General features: G+C 41.0%; 1 protein-coding gene across 1 annotated transcript in view; it reads right to left on the minus strand.

Annotated features, from left to right (window-relative positions):
• The window catches only part of LOC133660502 (mucin-5AC-like), a 30,522-nt gene that overhangs the window by 5,579 nt on the left and 6,213 nt on the right, over positions 1–18,730 (minus strand). Inside the window, exons 3-8 of the mRNA XM_062064040.1 lie at positions 14,702–14,824; positions 12,605–14,590; positions 7,704–7,732; positions 7,521–7,616; positions 1,565–1,727; positions 1,435–1,499 (exon numbers count right to left, since the gene is read on the minus strand). Coding sequence (XP_061920024.1) covers positions 1,435–1,499; positions 1,565–1,727; positions 7,521–7,616; positions 7,704–7,732; positions 12,605–14,590; positions 14,702–14,810 — 2,448 coding nt within the window. The 5' untranslated portion in view covers positions 14,811–14,824. The remainder of the gene's footprint in view (positions 1–1,434; positions 1,500–1,564; positions 1,728–7,520; positions 7,617–7,703; positions 7,733–12,604; positions 14,591–14,701; positions 14,825–18,730) is intronic.

Raw genomic sequence — 18,730 nt, forward strand, 5'->3', positions numbered from 1 at the left:
CTGATCCAAGTCTTGCTAAATTGATATAATTTGGTATCAAAACACTGATCCAGGTCTGGCTAATTTAATATCAAAACACTGATCCAGGTCTTGCTAGTTTGATATATTTTGGTATTAAAACACTGATCAGGTCTGGCTAATTTGATGTCATTTGATATCAAAACACTGATGCAGGTCTGGCTAATTTGATATCAAAACACTGATCCAGGTCTTGCTAATTTGATATCAAAACACTGATCCAGGTCTTGCTAATTTCATATCAAAACCCTGATCCAAGTCTTGCTGAATTGATATAATTTGGTATCAAAACACTGATCCAGGTCTGGCTAATTTGATATCAAAACACTGATCCGGGTCTTGCTAGTTTGATATCATTTGGTATTAAAACACTGATCAGGTCTGGCTAATTTGATGTCATTTGATATCAAAACACTGATGCAGGTCTGGCTAATTTGATATCAAAACACTAAACCAGGTCTTGCTAATTTGATATCAAAACACTGATCCAGGTCTGGCTAATTTGATATCAAAACACTGATCCAAGGTCTGGCTAAATTGATATCAAAACACTGATCCAGGTCTTGCTAATTTGATATCAAAACACTGATCCAGGTCTGGTTTATTTCATATCAAAACACTGATCCAGGTCTGGCTAATTTGATATCAAAACACTGATCCAGGTCTTGCTAATTTGATATCATTTGGTATCAAAACACTGATCCACATCTCGCTAATTTGATATCAAAACACTGATCCGGGTCTTGCTAGTTTGATATCATTTGGTATCAAAACAGTGATCCAGGTCTGGCTAATTTGATATCAAAACAGTGATCCAGGTCTGGCTAATTTGATATCAAAACAGTGATCCAGGTCTCGCTAATTTGATATCAAAACACTTATTCAGGTCTCCCTAATTTGATATCATTTGGTATCAAAACACTGATCCAGGTCTGGCTAATTTGATATCAAAACACTGATCCGGGTCTTGCTCGTTTGATATCAAAACACTGATCCAGGTCTGGCTAATTTGATATAATTTATTATGAAAACACTGTATCCAGGTCTGGCTAATTTGATAAAATATGATATCAAAACACTGATTTGCCTGAGTGGCTGGACAGGACAAATTAAAATTAAAATAAAATAAATAGATAAAAAAAATATTTTTTATATCGATTAAGAATCGTTGCAAATAAGAATCGCAATTCATTCAGAACATTTTTACACACCCCTAGTGGTTAGCGCCTTGCATGGCAGCTTCCGCCATCAGTGTGTGAATGTGACGTATAAAGCAAAGCACTGTGGGTAAGGTCACATGCAGGTATAGTAAAGCCGTGTATAAATACACACCATTCACCATTTCCCAGGTGAAACAGTGACCCTCCCATGGACTACAGAGGTGGTTAGTACAGTGGAAACGTGTCGAGTCCTTACGTCATCTGCTGTTGTTAGCGGCGGGGTGACCACGGCCGTGGTGACGGGTGCGGTGGTTGGAGCAGCTGCCGGGGCCAAAAAAAAAAAGATCAAACAATGACTTACCGCCCGGAGAAGACGTGTTGTGTACCTGTGGACATCATCGTCATCATCATGGACGCAAAGGTGTCGTTGAGGCAGTTGGTTCCATTGCAGCAATCCACGGTGCAGTTGGTCCAGGAGTCGTTGGAGCAGAGGCGGCCGCAGGAGTCGCTGCAGCTCGCCATGTAGTAGTACATGTCCATCTTGCACAGCTGGGTAACACATCAATCTCAGCGTGTCATACAAGAAAATACCTAACCTGAGAAAAATGACCCTCGTGTTCATATTAGTTCAGGGATGTCAAACTGGTTTTCATTGAGGGCCACATGGCAGTTATGCCTGCCATCAGAGGGCCACTTGTAACAGTGAATAATGTATGAATTTGCCTCTGGAATTCGGTATTAATTACCATATTTTTCGGACTATAAGTGGCAGTTTTTTTCATAGTTTGTAAACTCAGGAGCGACTTATGTGTGAAATTATTAACACATTACCGTAAAATATCAAATCATATTATTTAGCCCATTCACGTAAGAGACTAGACCGGGGGTCGGCAACCCGCGGCTCTAGCGCCGCCCTAGTGGCTCTCTGGAGCTTTTTCAAAAATGTATGAAAAATGGAAAAAGAGGAGGGGAAAAAAATATATTTTTTGTTTTAATTTGGTTTCTGTAGAAGGACAAACATGACACAAACCTCCCTAATTGTTATAAATCACACTGTTTATATTAAACATGCTTCACTGATGAGAGGATTTGGCGAGCGCTGTTTTGTCCTACTAATTTTGGCGGTCATTGAACTCACCGTAGTTTGTTTATAATGTATAACTTTCTCCGACTTTCTAGGACGTGTTTTATCATTATGCCACTTCTTTTTCTGTCTCATTTTGTCCACCAAACTTTTAACGTTGTGCGTGAATGCACAAAGGTGAGTTTTGTCGATGTTATTGACTTGTGTGGAGTGCTAATCAGACATATTTAGTCACTGCTAGACTGCAAGCTAATCGATGCTAACATGCTATTTAGGCTAGCTATATGTACATATTGCATCATTATGCCTCATTTGTAGCTATATTTGAGCTCATTTAGTTTCCTTTAAGTCCTCTTAATTCAATTTGTATCTCATGACACACTATCTGTATGTAAAATGGCTTTAATTTTTTGCGGCTCCTATAAATCACACTGTTTATATTAAACATGCTTCACTGATGAGAGGATTTGGCGAGCGCTGTTTTGTCCTACTAATTTCGGCGGTCATTGAACTCACCGTAGTTTGTTTATAATGTTTAACTTTCTCCGACTTTCTAGGACGTGTTTTATCATTATGCCACTTCTTTTTCTGTTTCATTTTGTCCACCAAACTTTTAACGTTGTGCGTGAATGCACAGAGGTGAGTTTTGGCGACGTTATTGACTTGTGTGGAGTGCTAATCAGGCATATTTAGTCACTGCTTGACTGCAAGCTAATCGATGCTAACATGCTATTTAGGCTAGCTATATATACATATTGCATCATTATGCCTCATTTGTAGCTATATTTGAGCTAATTTAGTTTCCTTTAAGTCCTCTTAATTCAATTTGTATCTCATGACACACTATCTGTATGTAAAATGGCTTTAATTTTTTGCGGCTCCAGACAGATTTGTTTTTGTATTTTTGGTCCAATATGGCTCTCTCAACATTTTGGGTTGCCGACCCCTGGACTAGACGTATAAGATTTCATGGGATTTAGCGATTAGGAGTGCAGTGTTTCCCACACATTCATTTATTTGTGGCGGCCCGCCACGAAAGAATTACGTCCGCCACAAATAAAATAAAAAATAAAAATACATTTTTTTTTTGTCCCGTCCAGCTTCTCAGGCAAATCATATAGTAGATGTAGATGCCCATATAGGCTGTTCAGATTTACTTTACAAAAGAGAAGTGTAGGATACTTCTCTTGTTGCCTTATTTGTATTTGACCACTACTGTTTTCTGTTTATTTGTTACTGACTGTGGCAGGACACCTCTGCCTCTGTTTCACTTTATGTTGCTGGTAAATAATATGGTTGTAGTAGTCGGCTAAAGTTAAATTATTTAGTATGCACTAATTAAAGGGGCAGAGCTTTAAGAGACATTTTAGCTTTTATATTTTATAAGTTTTATGTTTTGTAAGAACCACAATTAATAAATATATTTCAGTGAATAACTTATTGTTCAAATCTGTATATAAATATGTACATAAAGTGTTGTAATTATATTGTAAAATGGATGGATGGACATTTAAAACAAAACTGTTATTATTAATTAGTAAGTATCCATTTTTTTTTTCTTCCCTGGGCACCTGACAGTTTTGGCCGTTTTGACATCTTGTGTTGATGTTTTGATGTGGTGACGTCCAAAAAGAGTCATGATACGGGAAGGGAGGGGGCGCACCGTGCGGGGGGAGGGGGGGGGGGGGGGGCGTAATGTTGTAACAAATAATATTTCTATTAAATAGGCTTTACTCTGCATTTTAATTAACGTGGGATTATTTTTTGTATTTAGAAATAATAGTACCAACTTTTTTTTTCCTCCAACATTCGTGGCCCTGGCGTGGCGCCCCCTGATGGACGGCGCCCTTAGCATTTGCCTATACGGCCTATGCCGCGGGCCGGCCCTGACTGTAAAGTTCAAATTTGCATGACAATAAAAAGGACGTCTAAGTCTAGTGATTAAATACAACTTCTATTAATCCCAGGCTGAACTTTGTCACCTTTCAGTAAATTATTGCTGCATTTTGGCCATCATTTTTGTTGTGTTACTCCATTATACATGATTTATTTCAAAAATGTTTTTTCATGTTGGATTTCTTTCACAGGTGTATGATACACTGGCTGTTAATCGACACTACCCTGTGTCCGGTATCCTTACCTGTCCCGGTACTCTTGTTTTAGTATTACTTCCTGTTAGACTCCTTGTTTTGCTGCACCTTCCCTTTCTGCTTAGTTTCCACCCAGCACACCTGATTTCTATTGTTTGATCAAGTCTATTTCTACTTTGTTGCTCCTAACCGCTGCTGGATTATTGTATTGTGTCACTGTTTGCCTTGCTGCTATCGCGTACTCTGCACCAGACTCCTTTTGTTATTTTCCCTCAGTTAAAAGAAACTCTTTTGCCTGCACGTCACAATGTATCTCTGCATCCTGGGGTCACAACAAGCTCAACCATAGACAACAGTCCCTCATTTTTTTAAGGGCATAAAACAATCTCTCAATCAACTTTAGCTCTGAACACAAGTACCAAACATGTAATGATTTTGTCGTTATTTTAACCCTTTGATTTTATTTTGATCAAATGTCGCAGTTTTCAAAGAACTATTTTCACGAGTTATTTTACGGATTTCAACCTGCGGCATTATCTGATCAAAAGCCTTCAAAATGTTAAAAAAAATAGGTTTGATGTTTTTTGGTTAGGACTGACGTTTCGGGAGAAATCTGAGCACCACCAAAAAGTTAAAAAAAAGTTTTTTCGCCATTAAAAAAGTTCAGGACTTTTATCTATGTTTGACTTTATGATCATTATAATCAAATGTCCTCAGAGGGTTAATGGGAGATTGTCTTTCTGTGTGTTTTGAACTCCTGTATCTAACTGGGTATAACACATGGCACACTGACAAAGCTTAACCTATTGTTACCATAACAATCTACAAGGTTAATGTAGGTTGCTTCTCTTTCTTCCCCTCCATTTTTCTGCATTCTTTCGTATCTCAAGTTATCATTACGTATTTGTATTGTTGCATTTGAACAATTTTATTGTTGATAATAAAGGTAAAGTGTTGGTATTGTTTATTATCAATAGCACTATTTCTATTGGTATTCATATTGCTCCATTCTTAGTGTAATAATGCTCATTATCATTTCTGTATTATATTTTATTTTCGCTAACTGCTTATTTGCTATTACTTTTACCATCATATTTGTACATGTCGTATTTGCTGATGTTGCTCTGTTGTTGTGTTTGCTGTTGTTGTTTTTGTCTCTCTGTCTAATCCCCCTCTTGTCCCCACAATTCCCCCCTCTGTCTTCCTTTTTCTCTCTTTCTATCCCCTCCTGCTCCGGCCCGGCTGCACCAAATGATAATATAAATACATTTAATAAAGTCAAAATACAAATAAGGCAACAAGAGAAGTATCCTACACTTCTCTTTTGTAAAGTAAATCTGAACAGCCGATATGGGCATCTACATCAACTATATGATTTGCCTGAGAAGCTGGGCAGGACATAAAAAAATAAAAAAATAAAAATAAAAATAAAAATAAAAAAATAAAATAAAATAAAAAAAAATTAAAAAACTCCTGTATCTTTACATATCAGTACATCATTTAGCACATGGGGTTCTTAACTTTTTTGAGCTGGGAACCCAACTTTTCCACTCACTAAAATATTAACACTGAATTAGTAATCTTACTCATTCATTTTATTCAAAAATTATATTTAACCTACACTGCAAAAACTGAAATCTAAGTAAGATGAAATATCTCAAATAAGGGTGATATTTGCTTATTTTCTGTCTGACAAAAGATAATTCTTCTCACTAAGCAGATTTTATGTTAGAGTGTTTTACTTGTTTTAAGTGTTTTGGTCCTAAATGATCTCAGTAAGATATTACAACTTGTTGCTGAGATTTGATGAGCTATATTGAGTAAAACATGCTTGGAACTAGAAAATCAACTGTTGCAAAGCTGTGTCATCAACACTCACAAGTATAAAACTACTTTTTTTAAAGTAATAATTTCTTATTTCAAGCATGACAAAAAAAATCATGATTTTGACAAAATTGTGTCTCATAATTAAAACAGATGACAGCCAAATGGACTTTGCTGTGTTATTTTCAATGAAACAATAGAAAACACATACTCATATAGTAGTACAGTTGGCACAGTACAGTAAACTGACAGTTAATATTCAAACATTTGACATTTCAAACAATTTTGAACAGAGATAGTTCATGCACATTCAGATAAATTCTTCAAAATTATAATTTCAAAAAATGTTGGCCGGGGGCCGGGCTGTATATATGCACACTAATTGACTGAAAGAGCACGCACTTGGCGCGATGATGTCATGTTATCCATGGAAAAATGCATTTTTAGACCATATGATTTGCCTGAGCTGCTAGGAGACCCCGAGAGTAACAAGCGCTTGCCTTGTTGCCTTTCCATTAAGAACAATAAATTAGTTTTTAGTATAAGTTTGCTGGTTTCAAGAAATGTAATGCCGAGCGCATATCATTATGTCAAGATAATGGCACTAGCGTTTACTTCATTTAAGAATATTTTTCAACATATTGAGCAAAAAGGTCTCTTTTTTTTTTCTACCCGGAAAAGTGCACTTGTTATTAGTGAGAATATACTTATTTTAAGGTATTTTTGGGTCCATTGAGGTTAGCTAATTTGACTTGTTTTGGAAAGTCTTGACAAGCCAAATTTTCTTGTTCTATTGGCAGATAATTTTGCTTAGTTCAAATAAAATACCCCTCATTTTTGTAATTTTTTTTCTTGTTTTTGAACACTGACTTTTTGCCGTGTACTTACAGTTTAACAGGATAAACCATGTCAAATGATAGGAAATCAAGGCTTATGTCAGGCTGATTAAAAAAATAAATACTAATCAAATATACTAAGAAAAAAGGGACTCATAAAAACTGATGAAATAAATACATTCTATTTAAACAATAGAACATATTATACGTGTTTCTTAAATGAACGGTCAGTAAAATAAAAGTGCAAATGAATATACAGTGTCACCATTTTAGTCATAATTTTAGCGACTAACAAACTTCCCAATAACTTCAGCTCCAGACTTCTTCTTTGTTTGATATTGTCATTACTGCCACAAGTGGAGGAAAAGTGTATTGCAACTGAGTACTGCTACGGCCCGTACGGACCACAGCTGAGAAATATATATTTTTTGCCTATTTTAGTGGCTGGGGGGGCGTTTCGTGGTGAAGATACACTAATTGGACATACAGAAGTATTTGGCCTGCTTACCTTACACCACTGACCAGCGGCACATTGCGTTGCATTTTGACTGCCGTACATGGCGTTGCAGTCTGAGTAGTTGCACGAGAATTCGGGACAGTATAGCTGCATTTGGGAAAGCAAGAAAAAATGATTAAATGTATACCGTAATGTACATACGGTACAGAACAGTGTATTTTGCAAGTAACTCGCCATGCTCATTGCAGTTGTCGGCATGCTACCTGTGGGGTGAAGAGAGACAGGTATTATTTGTTTGATTGATAACAAAAGAGCTGCAACATGAATGATATCACTGCAAGTAAAAAAAGTTATACAATTTGAAATTCCTCCACAAAAAAATTGCTTTAATAGTCAAACAAAGCTCAAACCGTTATCTAAAGAACAAACTGTGTGTTTTACTTTTGTTTTCGTTTTTAGATGACACCATCACAGAAAGGAGTCAGTGAAGGCATTAAGGAAGATTATATATATATATATATATATATATATATATATATATATATATATATATATATATATATATATATATATATATATATATATATATATATATATATATATATATATATATATATATATATATATATTTTTTTTTTTTTTTGAAGGAAAAGCACTGTACTTTTCAATGAAGATAACTTCAAACTAGTCTTAACTTGAAAGAAATACACTCTATACATTGCTAATGTGGTAAATGACTATTCTAGCTGCAAATGTCTGCTTTTTTGGTGCAATATCTACATAGGTGTATAGAGGCCCATTTCCAGCAACTATCACTCCAGTGTTCTAATGGTACAATGTGTTTGCTCATTGGCTCAGAAGGCTAATTGATGATTAGAAAACCCTTGTGCAATCATGTTCACACATCTGAAAACACTTTAGCTCGTTACAGAAGCTACAAAACGGACCTTCCTTTGAGCAGATTGAGTTTCTGGAGCATCACATTTGTGGGGTCAATTAAACGCTCAAAATGGCCAGAAAAAGAGAACTTTCATCTGAAACTCGACAGTCTATTCTTGTTCTTAGAAATGAAGGCTATTCCACTAAATTGTTTGGGTGACCCCAAACTTTTGAACGGTAGTATATATATATATATATATATATATATATTTTGGGATAAAAAACAACAGCAACAAAAATATATATATGTATATACATATACATGTATACATACAAGGTCCTCTCCAAGGTTTCTCATAGTCATTCACCGACGTCCCACTGGGGTGAGTTTTTCCTTGCCCGTATGTGGGCTCTGTACCGAGGATGTCGTTGTGGCTTGTACAGCCCTTTGAGACACTTGTGATTTAGGGCTATATAAATAAACATTGATTGATTGATTGATTGATTGATACATATATGTACACTGTATAAATACATATATAATGTATATATTAGAGTTGTACGATATACCGGTACTACTATAGTACCGTGGTACTAATTAATTATATTCGGTACTATAGTCTAAGTTTGTCCTGATTGTTTTTTGGCATAGGGGTTTGCATAGGACTCTGAACAGTTTTTTCCCCTCGGCAATCAGACACATAGATAGATAGATATATAGATAGATAGATAGATAGATAGATAGATGGATAGTACTTTATTGATTCCTTCAGGAAAATTCAAATTCCAGCAGCAGTGTACAGAATTGAGATCGAATTTAAAAATTCAAAAGTAAATAATGGGGGTGTAAGTGGAAACACAATAGAAAAATATTACAATAAGAATAAAAATAAAAAGCAACAATGAGAATACAAATATAACAGTAAAATAAGAGTATAACAAGAGAAACTAGGCAGTAGTGACCGTGTTATGAAAAAGTATTGCACTGTTATTGTTTTGCATCCCCTGTCATCCTAGTACCCCCCCCTCCCCCCTGAGAGCAGTTTTTGAGTCTATTAGTCCTGCACTTGAGAAGAAGCAGTCTAGCACTGAACAGGCTCCTCTGGCTACTGATAATGGTATACAAAGGGTGACTGGCATCATCCAGGATGCTCACTAGTTTTTCCACAGTCCCCTTATCTGCCACCGTCACCAGTGAGTCCAGTTTTATTCCGATCGTAGAACCGGCCCGCCTGATCAGAACATGAACAATAACAAGATCTGATAGCTTAGTTACAGCTCATCTTTATTATTCGTTACCTATTACCTATTCTGTGTTATATGTGTTTTATGTTGCACGATTGCACCAAGATAAATTCCTGGTTTGTGAAACTCGTTCTCAAACAATGGCAATAAAACTATTCTGACACTGATTCTCTTTGCATCTTGCTATGATTCTTTTTAGGTCATGAATGGGAATCCCATCTTCTTCTTAAGGTAAATTATATTATTCTTACCAAGGTACAGTTTTCTTTGGGCATACTCAGGGCCGGCCCGTGGCATAGGCTGTATAGGCAAATGCTAAGGGCGCCGTTCATCAGGGGGCGCCACGCCAGTGCCACAAATGTTGGAGGGAAAAAATAAAAAAAAAATAAAAAAAAGTTGGTACTATTATTTCTAAATACATAAAATAATCCCACGTTAATTAAAATGCAAAGTAAAGCCTATTTAATAGAAATATTATTTGTAACAACATTATGCCCCCCCTCCCCCGGCACGGTGCGCCCCCTCCCTTCCCGTATCATGACTCTTTTTGGACGTCACCACATAAAAAAATCAACACAAGATGTCAAAACGGCCAAAACTGTCAGGTGCCCAGGGAAGAAAAAAGAGAAAAGAAGAGGAGAAACGAGAAAAAGACAGAGGTAGCAGGTAGGTAACGTTAGCGGCTAACGTCTAACAGACAAATAATTTCACGTAGGCTAACGGTTAGCCTACATGAAATTATTTGTCTGTTACAGAATGTGATAGTAACCTGGCTTTTAAGCTAATGTTACATGATTCGGCAATTGCTAATCAATAAATAGCTAGTTCTGTTTTAACGTCGGGTTAATATTGTGGAGGGGGCTAAATTGTTATGGAAAATAATAATGTAACGTTAGGTAATTACAGTACTCCCTGGTGTACAGTCATTTGTAAGTCATTCTAGTTAATGCAATATTAAAAAGCACATATAGAGAACTCTGTAGGATCCCCTTTTTTTGTAATATAGTTGTTAAAGTCATACTGGTTTGATAACTTGTTTTGTGCAGTGCCTTATTTATATTGTACTTTTAATTTATTTTATGCAACTTGTTGACACGTTTTATGTTGTGTTTATGTATGTAAAAAATATTGTATTTCATATATTCATTTTTTATTTTTTGTATTCATTTATTTATCCATATTTTTTTTAATCTTGTTAACTATTCTGATTGTTAATTTGCTTTCTTTAAGTAAAAAAAAAGGTCAAAGACAAAGCTATTTGGTTTTTTGTGAGTATATACACTTCACTGCCGATGTGGGGGGGGGCGCCACCTAAAATCTTGCCTAGGGCGCCAGATTGGTTAGGGCCAGGCCTGGGCATACTATACCTTTGTTTTCTTTTGAGGGCTCTTAGTATCTCTAGTTCATTAAAGGCCTACTGAAAGCCACTACTAGCGACCACGCAGTCTGATAGTTTATATATCAATGATGAAATCTTAACATTGCAACACATGCCAATACGGCCGGGTTAACTTATAAAGCGACATTTTAAATTTCCCGGGAAACTTCCGCTTGAAAACGTCTATGTATGATGACGCAACGGAAGTATTCGGACCCAATGTGTCACCATACAAACTGCTCTGTTTTCATCTCAAAATTCCACAGTATTCTGGACATCTGTGTTGGTGAATCTTTTGCAATTTGTTTAATGGACAATGGAGACTGCAAAGAAGAATCGGTGTATTAGCGGCGGACTACAGCAACACAACCAGGAGGTTGTGTTGTGTTTGAGCTGGATAGCAGACGCGCTACCGTGAGTACAGCTTTGGCTTCCAAACATTTGATCGCTTGCCCGTACGTGCATGTCGCTATGTGCATGCCACGTACGTAACTTTGGGGAAATATATGTTTCTTGCCGACTCTGATGGCGGCCGGGGTGTCGTCGAAAGCTACAACGCCCGCCGCCACTCCGTAGCTAAGTTAGCTTCAATTGTTAAGCTTCGCCAAGCTGGAAATTATTAACCGTGTAGTTACATGTACATGGTTTAATAGTATTGTTTATCTTCTGTCTATCCTTCCAGTCAGGGTTTTTTTAAAATTTTGTTTCTATCTGCATTTGAGCCTGATGCTATCACGTTAGCTCCGTAGCTAAAGAGCTTCACCGATGTATTGTCGTGAAGATAAAAGTCACTGTGAATGTCCATTTCGCGTTCTCGACTCTCATTTTCAAGAGGATATAGTATCCGAGGTGGTTTAAAATACAAATCCGTGATCCACAATAGAAAAAGGAGAGAGTGTGGAATCCAATGAGCCAGCTTGTACCTAAGTTACGGTCAGAGCGAAAAAAGATACACCCTTCACTCTAACGTTCCTCATCCATGAATCTTTCATCCTGGCTCAAATTAATGGGGTAATCGTCGCTTTCTCGGTCCGAATCTCTCTCGCTCCATTGTAAACAACGGGGAATTGTGAGGAATACTAGCTCCTGTGACGTCACGCTACTTCCGGTATAGGCAAGGCTTTTTTTTTATCAGCGACCAAAAGTTGCGAACTTTATCATCATTTTTCTATACTAAATCCTTTCAGCAAAAATATGGCAATATCGCGAAATGATCAAGTATGACACATAGAATGGATCTGCTATCCCCGTTTAAATAAACATTTTTTCATTTCAGTAGGCCTTTAAAGTCTGAGATTTCTTGTGCCATTCTAAATCTTATGGTCTTACATATCTCAGTGTACTCAATGCGTTTGTCTGTCTGTCTCCTCTCTCTCTATATATAGTACTTAATTTAAAATACTTAGATTTATTTAAAAACAATGATTTTTTTAAAATAAACACAATGTTTCTAAAACGCAATGTTTCTAAAGTATTGGCAGAATTGTGATTTAAAGCATTGCCTTAATGATGAAAGGTTTTATGAGCTTGGAACAAATCAATGCCCATCATTTACTCGTTTTGAAGTTAGAACAACTTGGAAGTCAACTAGTGTCATGGAATGGATTGTGTTGACTTGTGAAACAAAACATACCAGCAGAGGTTGCGGTCGTCATGGAAGTCGAGGAGCCAGTACTCGAACTAACGGAGGTCTGTGAAGCGGTGGTCGTCATGGTCATGGTGGACATGGACGTCGCGGACATGGACGTGGCTGTGGAGGAGGCAGAGTTGGTTCCTGTGTTAGGAGCACTGACTGAGCTAACAGATGGCGTAAGTGTAGAACCAGCAGCAGTTGTTCCCCCGGTCACTGGCTTCGTTGTGCCGGTTAATGTGCCTGTGGATAAGGGTGAGCTTGTGGGGGTCTGGGTGGCAGCAGCAGTGGTTGTTGGTCCACCACTTGCAAGACCGGTGCTACTGGTGGACCACATCATGGTGCTGGCTGCTGACCCTGTGGATAAGGTTGTGCCTGTGGTGGCCTGGCCGGCAGATGCAGTGGTGGTGGGTGCCCCGCTTGCAGGGTTGGTGGTGGTGGTGGACCACTGCATGGTGGGGGTTGTTACTGAACCTGTAGATAAGGGTGAGCTTGTGAGGGACTGGGTGGCAGCAGCAGTGGTTGTTGGTACCCCACTTGCAAGGCTGGTGCTACCAATGGACCACGTCATGGTGCTGGCTGCTGACCCTGTGGATAAGGTTGTGGTGGTGGTAGTCATGGAGGCCGAAGAGCCACTGCTTGAACTCACAGAGGTCTGTGAAGCGGTGGTCGTCATGGTTGCTGTGGACATGGGTGTGGCTGTGGAGGAGGCAGAGTTGGTGCCTATGTTAGGAGTACTGACTGAGCTAACAGATGGCGTAAGTGTAGAACCAGCAGCAGTTGTTCCCCCGGTCACTGGCTTCATTGTGCCGGTTGCTGTGCCTGTGGATAAGGGTGAGCTTGTGGGGGTCTGGGTGGCAGCAGCAGTGGTTGTTGGTCCACCACTTGCAAGACCGGTGCTACTGGTGGACCACATCATGGTGCTGGCTGCTGACCCTGTGGATAAGGTTGTGCCTGTGGTGGCCTGGCCGGCAGATGCTGTGGTGGTGGGTGCCCCGCTTGCAGGGTTGGTGGTGGTGGTGGTGGACCACTGCATGGTGGGGGTTGTTACTGAACCTGTAGATAAGGGTGAGCTTGTGAGGGACTGGGTGGCAGCGGCAGTGGTTGTTGGTACCCCACTTGCAAAGCTGGTGCTACCAATGGACCACGTCATGGTGCTGGCTGCTGACCCTGTGGATAAGGTTGTGGTCGTGGTTGGCATGGAGGTCGAAGAGCCAGTGCTTGAACTCACGGAGGTCTGTGAAGCGGTGGTCTTCATGGTTGCTGTGGACATGGGTGTGGCTGTGGAGGAGGCAGAGTTGGTTCCTGTGTCAGGAGCGCTGACTGAGCTAACAGATGCCATAAGTGTAGAACCAGCAGCGGTTGTTCCTCCGGTCACTGGCTGCATGGTGCCGGTTGCTGTGCCCGAGCTTGTGGGGGTTTGGGTGGCAGCAGCAGTGGTTGTTGGTCCACCACTTACAAGGCTGGTGCTACTGGCAGACCACATCATGGTGCTGGCTGCTGACCCTGTGGATAAGGTTGTGGTCGTGGTTGGCATGGAGGTCGAAGAGCCAGTGCTTGAACTCACGGAGGTCTGTGAAGCGGTGGTCTTCATGGTCGCTGTGGACATGGGTGTGGCTGTGGAGGAGGCAGAGTTGGTTCCTGTGTCAGGAGCGCTGACTGAGCTAACAGATGCCATAAGTGTAGAACCAGCAGCGGTTGTTCCTCCGGTCACTGGCTGCATGGTGCCGGTTGCTGTGCCCGAGCTTGTGGGGGTTTGGGTGGCAGCAGCAGTGGTTGTTGGTCCACCACTTACAAGGCTGGTGCTACTGGCAGACCACATCATGGTGCTGGCTGCTGACTCTGTGGATAAGGTTGTGCCTGCCGTGGCCTGGGTGGCAGCTGCAGTGGTAGTGGGTGCTCCGCTTGCAGGGTTGGTGGTCATGGTGGACCACTGCATGGTGGGGGTTGTTACCGAAACTGTGGATAAGGGTGTGCTTGATGAAGAGCCTGTGGGTATTAAAGCTGCGCTTGAGGAGATCTGGAGGGTGGGGGTGTTGGACATGGGGACTCCGGTAGGGACTGTGGAGGAAGACATGCTGGCGGAGGACATTGGTGTACCTATAGACGTAGAGGAAGCGGTGGACTGAGTGTTGGCCGTTGTCGTTGAGGGGGCTGTGATGAATCCTGGCATAGTAAGAAGGCCTAATAAGAGAAGGGTTGACGACATGATGCCTCTGCAGCCTGCGAACATCACAGAAAATAGATTCATTGACAAAATGTATCATTCTAATGATTGCACTCACTCGAAGCAACGAAATAAATATTTGTGTCATTTTTGTGAAAATTCAAGTTGCAATTTTACGAACCTAAAAACTAACCTTGTAATTTTACCCGACTGAAAATGTAATTTTCCGAAAATTGTATTTAAAAAGAAATAATTAAGCTATAATATTACAAGATGCAGTTGCAATTACCAGAAAAAAATAAATTGAAGCAATTCTATGACAGTTAGTTAAAATTTTATTAGACTTAAATTGTAATGATGCAATAATAAAGTCATATTATTATAGAAATAAAGTAATTATTTTTCCAGAATTAGAGTTGCAATTTTACCGGACTAAAGTTGACCATCCATCTATCCATTTTCTACCGCTTTTGTACCGATTAAATTTTTTTAAAATCAAATTAACCACACTTTTTAATTTCGATTAATTGTGTTTAGGCTCAGTAAATTATTTGCATCCGCGGTTAATATAAATGGGAATGTGCACTCAAAATAGTTAGCGCAATTAATCTGCATTTTAAAATATTAACTTTGACAGCATTAAATACTATCAGATACAAGTTGTCATTTTTGTGGCAATTAAGTCTTCAACACGGGAGGTAAGAGGTGGCACTCTGGATTTTAACATCTTGTCCTGTGTATTTGGAAACATTCCCCCTGGAGTCATCCAGTGACTGCCGTGAATAGAGTGGCTGACAACAAGGGAAAGACCATGTGACTGCTGAAAAGACAGCTGACAGGAGGAAATAGATCCCACTGGGGCAGGCGTGGGCTATCTACCCATGTCGACAGGATCCAGTAAGTATTTTGAAGACACCCACCAATTGCTACGGACTCAACTAAAGAGAGAACACCCCTAGAGTCTGCGAGAGCGAGGGCAAAAGACGACTCATCAAAGAATACCATGGTTTTAGACCCAGGGATGGAATTGACTACGAGGAAGACTAGCACTGAACAAAAACCAGGCACAGCATTATCATCAACATTGGAGAAAAGGCTCCAGGTCTGTTTGTGTGGTTGGAAGAAAATAACATCTTCACGGGGCTTGAAAATACATCAAGGAAAGAATGGGTGCATGAGAGAAGGAAAACAAGGGTCTTGCATTGATAAGTACTTCTTGAGAAGTCAATCAAATCAGTCGAAGGAAGTCCAGCAACTGGAGTCTCACCAAAGCTTGCAGGACATCAGCCGCACTGAGGAACGAAACTCAAGCACATTGACAGATGCACAGGAAGGTGCAGAGCTCATCCAGCCAAGGAAACCTGCAGTGGAAAAGAAGATCAGCGGAAGCAAACCTCGGGTGAAATGGCCCGGCGCCTCCGAAAAGAATAATGGACAATCATAAACTCAGACCTAATCAGCATCCTACATGGACTAAAGGGCACAGTCGAAAGAAAGCTTGACAAGATGGGAGACATCATCTACAACTATGGGGCAGAACGATATGGAGCAAGAGTCAAAACGGCAAAGGTAGTAGCACCACAATGCAAGTCCAGACGGCAGCAGGAGATAGAATGCCTGATTCGAGAGAGAAGACACCTTAAGAAGAAGTGGAGGAAGGCTTCAGACAGCGAGAAAGAAGGCATTAACAATCTCCAGGGAAACATCAAAAGCTGGTTAACAACCCTGAGATGAGCAGAAAACCTGCGAAAACAGCGGAAAAAGAAAGAACGTGCAAGATCAAGTTTTTTCAAGGACCCCTTTAAATTTGTGAAATCACTTTTCACTGAAGAAAAGGGGGGAAACCTAAAACGTCTAAGCAGGAGCTGGAGAAACATCTGGAAGAAATGTTTGTGGATGACAAGAAGAACATGCAGACAGCTATTCCATCAGACATCCCACCAATTGAACAACCACAACACCAGTTGGACATTAGCCCCCCCAAAGTGGAGTGAAGTGGAGAAAGCAGTAAAGCGGGCAAGAGCATCATCAGCCCCATGGCCAAATGGAGTTCCGTATAGACTCTACAAGAGTGCCCCTGATGTACTTCGCTTCCTGTGGCGGCTAATGAGGGTGGCTTGGGAGAAGGGAATCATACCCAAAGCATGGTGTAGGGGCGGAGGAGTTTTGATTCCCAAGGAGAAGGAATCTACAGATATCAGCCAGTTCCGCCCCATCAGCCTCCTCAATGTAGAGGGTAAGATTTTCTTCAGCCTAGTTGCCCAGAGGATGACCAACTGCCTGGACGAGAACAGACTTGTGGATACCTCAGTCCAAAAAGCAGGAATCCCAGGGTTCTCCGGATGCTTCGAACACACCAGCATTAGCTGGCATGAAATCCAGGCTGCGAAGAAAGAGAGGAGAGATCTCCACATCATATTCCTAGACCTTGCCAAGGCATGTGGTCACTAACCATGTATGGCATCTCCCTCACCAGAGTGGAGAAAATGGAAAGAACAATCAGCTCTTATGTAAGAAAGTGGCTAGGTGTCCCTCGATGCCTGAGCAGCATCGGCCTGTATGGTCATGGATTACTCGAACTGCCTCTCTCTAGCCTGACAGAGGAGTTCAAATGCTACAAAGTGAGGCTCGAGATGACCCTAACAGAGTCGAAGGATACTGTGGTCCGAGCTGCATCCCCAAATCTGACAGCAGGGAAGAAGTGGTCAGCTAAGAATGCAGTACAGTAGGCAAAATCTGCTCTCCACCACGCTGACATTGTGGGCCAAGTCCAACATGGAAGAGCCGGTTTGGGACTTGGAGAGACACAATCTTCCTGGAACAAGGCAACCTCTGCTGAGCGGTGCAAGCTGCTAGTGGCCGAGGTCCGTCGACAGGAAGAGTCGAATAGATATGCCAAGGCTGTGGCACAAGCTAGAGAGATATATGGGAGATGGAATCGAGTAGGGTAAGTTTCCTACTTCGAGCAACCTATGATGTCCTTCCCACCCCTAAAAACGTCAACCAATGGCTGGGTGAAGATCCATCATGCCCCCTGTGCTCAACACCAGCTGCACTCAGACACATCCTCACTGGGTGTAAAGTGAGCCTCTCCCAAGGACGATACACCTGGAGACACAACAAAGTACTCAAATGCTTGGCAGCAACCCTGGAAAGCAGGAGAACAACCAACAACCAACAACCAACAACTCCTTGCCACCCAGGACACCCAACCTGAATATGCCAGTTGCCTTTATTAGCGAGGGGGAACAGAGGCAACGAAAGACACCATCAAGGCCCAGGTTGGGACAGCTGGAGGTAACCCGGGACTGGCAGATGCTGGTGGACGTGTATAAGAAACTCACTGTTCCACCAGAGATAGCAATTACTAACTTGCGGCCTGACCTAGTCCGGTGGTCCAACTCCCAGCACATCGTGTACTTTGTTGAACTCACAGTCCCTTGGGAGGATGCGGTGGAGGAAACTTTTGAGTGGAAAAAGCTCCCGTATGCAGAGCTAGCTGCAGAGGCTGAGCGGCGAAGTCTGCCCTGTAGAAGTTGGATGTCGGGGCTTTGTGGCAACATCAACAATAAGGCTGATGAGGGACGTGGGAGTTGGCAGTCAAGCTCTACGTCAGGCCATAAAGGAAACATCGCGGGTGGCAGAGTGGAGCAGCCAGTGGCTCTGGCTAAAGAGGAAAGACCCCAACTGGTCTCCAAAATAAAGCAGCTGGGCAGATGCAGTGGGGGGGGGGGGGTGCTTCTGGGACACCAGAATGCACCGCTGAATCTACTTGAGGCGTCGTGGGCCAAGTCAGCGAAACGTCCATGAGAGTAGGAGCCCACTTGACAACCCTAATAATGTGTCTGTCCAGCCTGCAGCAACATAGATAATAAGTCAGAGTCTTTAAGTCTTCAACACGGGAGGTAAGAGGTGGCACTCTGGATTTTAACATCTTGTCCTGTGTATTTGGAAACAATTTT

Source organism: Entelurus aequoreus, linkage group LG11 (assembly GCF_033978785.1).
Source record: "Entelurus aequoreus isolate RoL-2023_Sb linkage group LG11, RoL_Eaeq_v1.1, whole genome shotgun sequence".
Lineage (NCBI taxonomy): Eukaryota > Metazoa > Chordata > Actinopteri > Syngnathiformes > Syngnathidae > Entelurus > Entelurus aequoreus.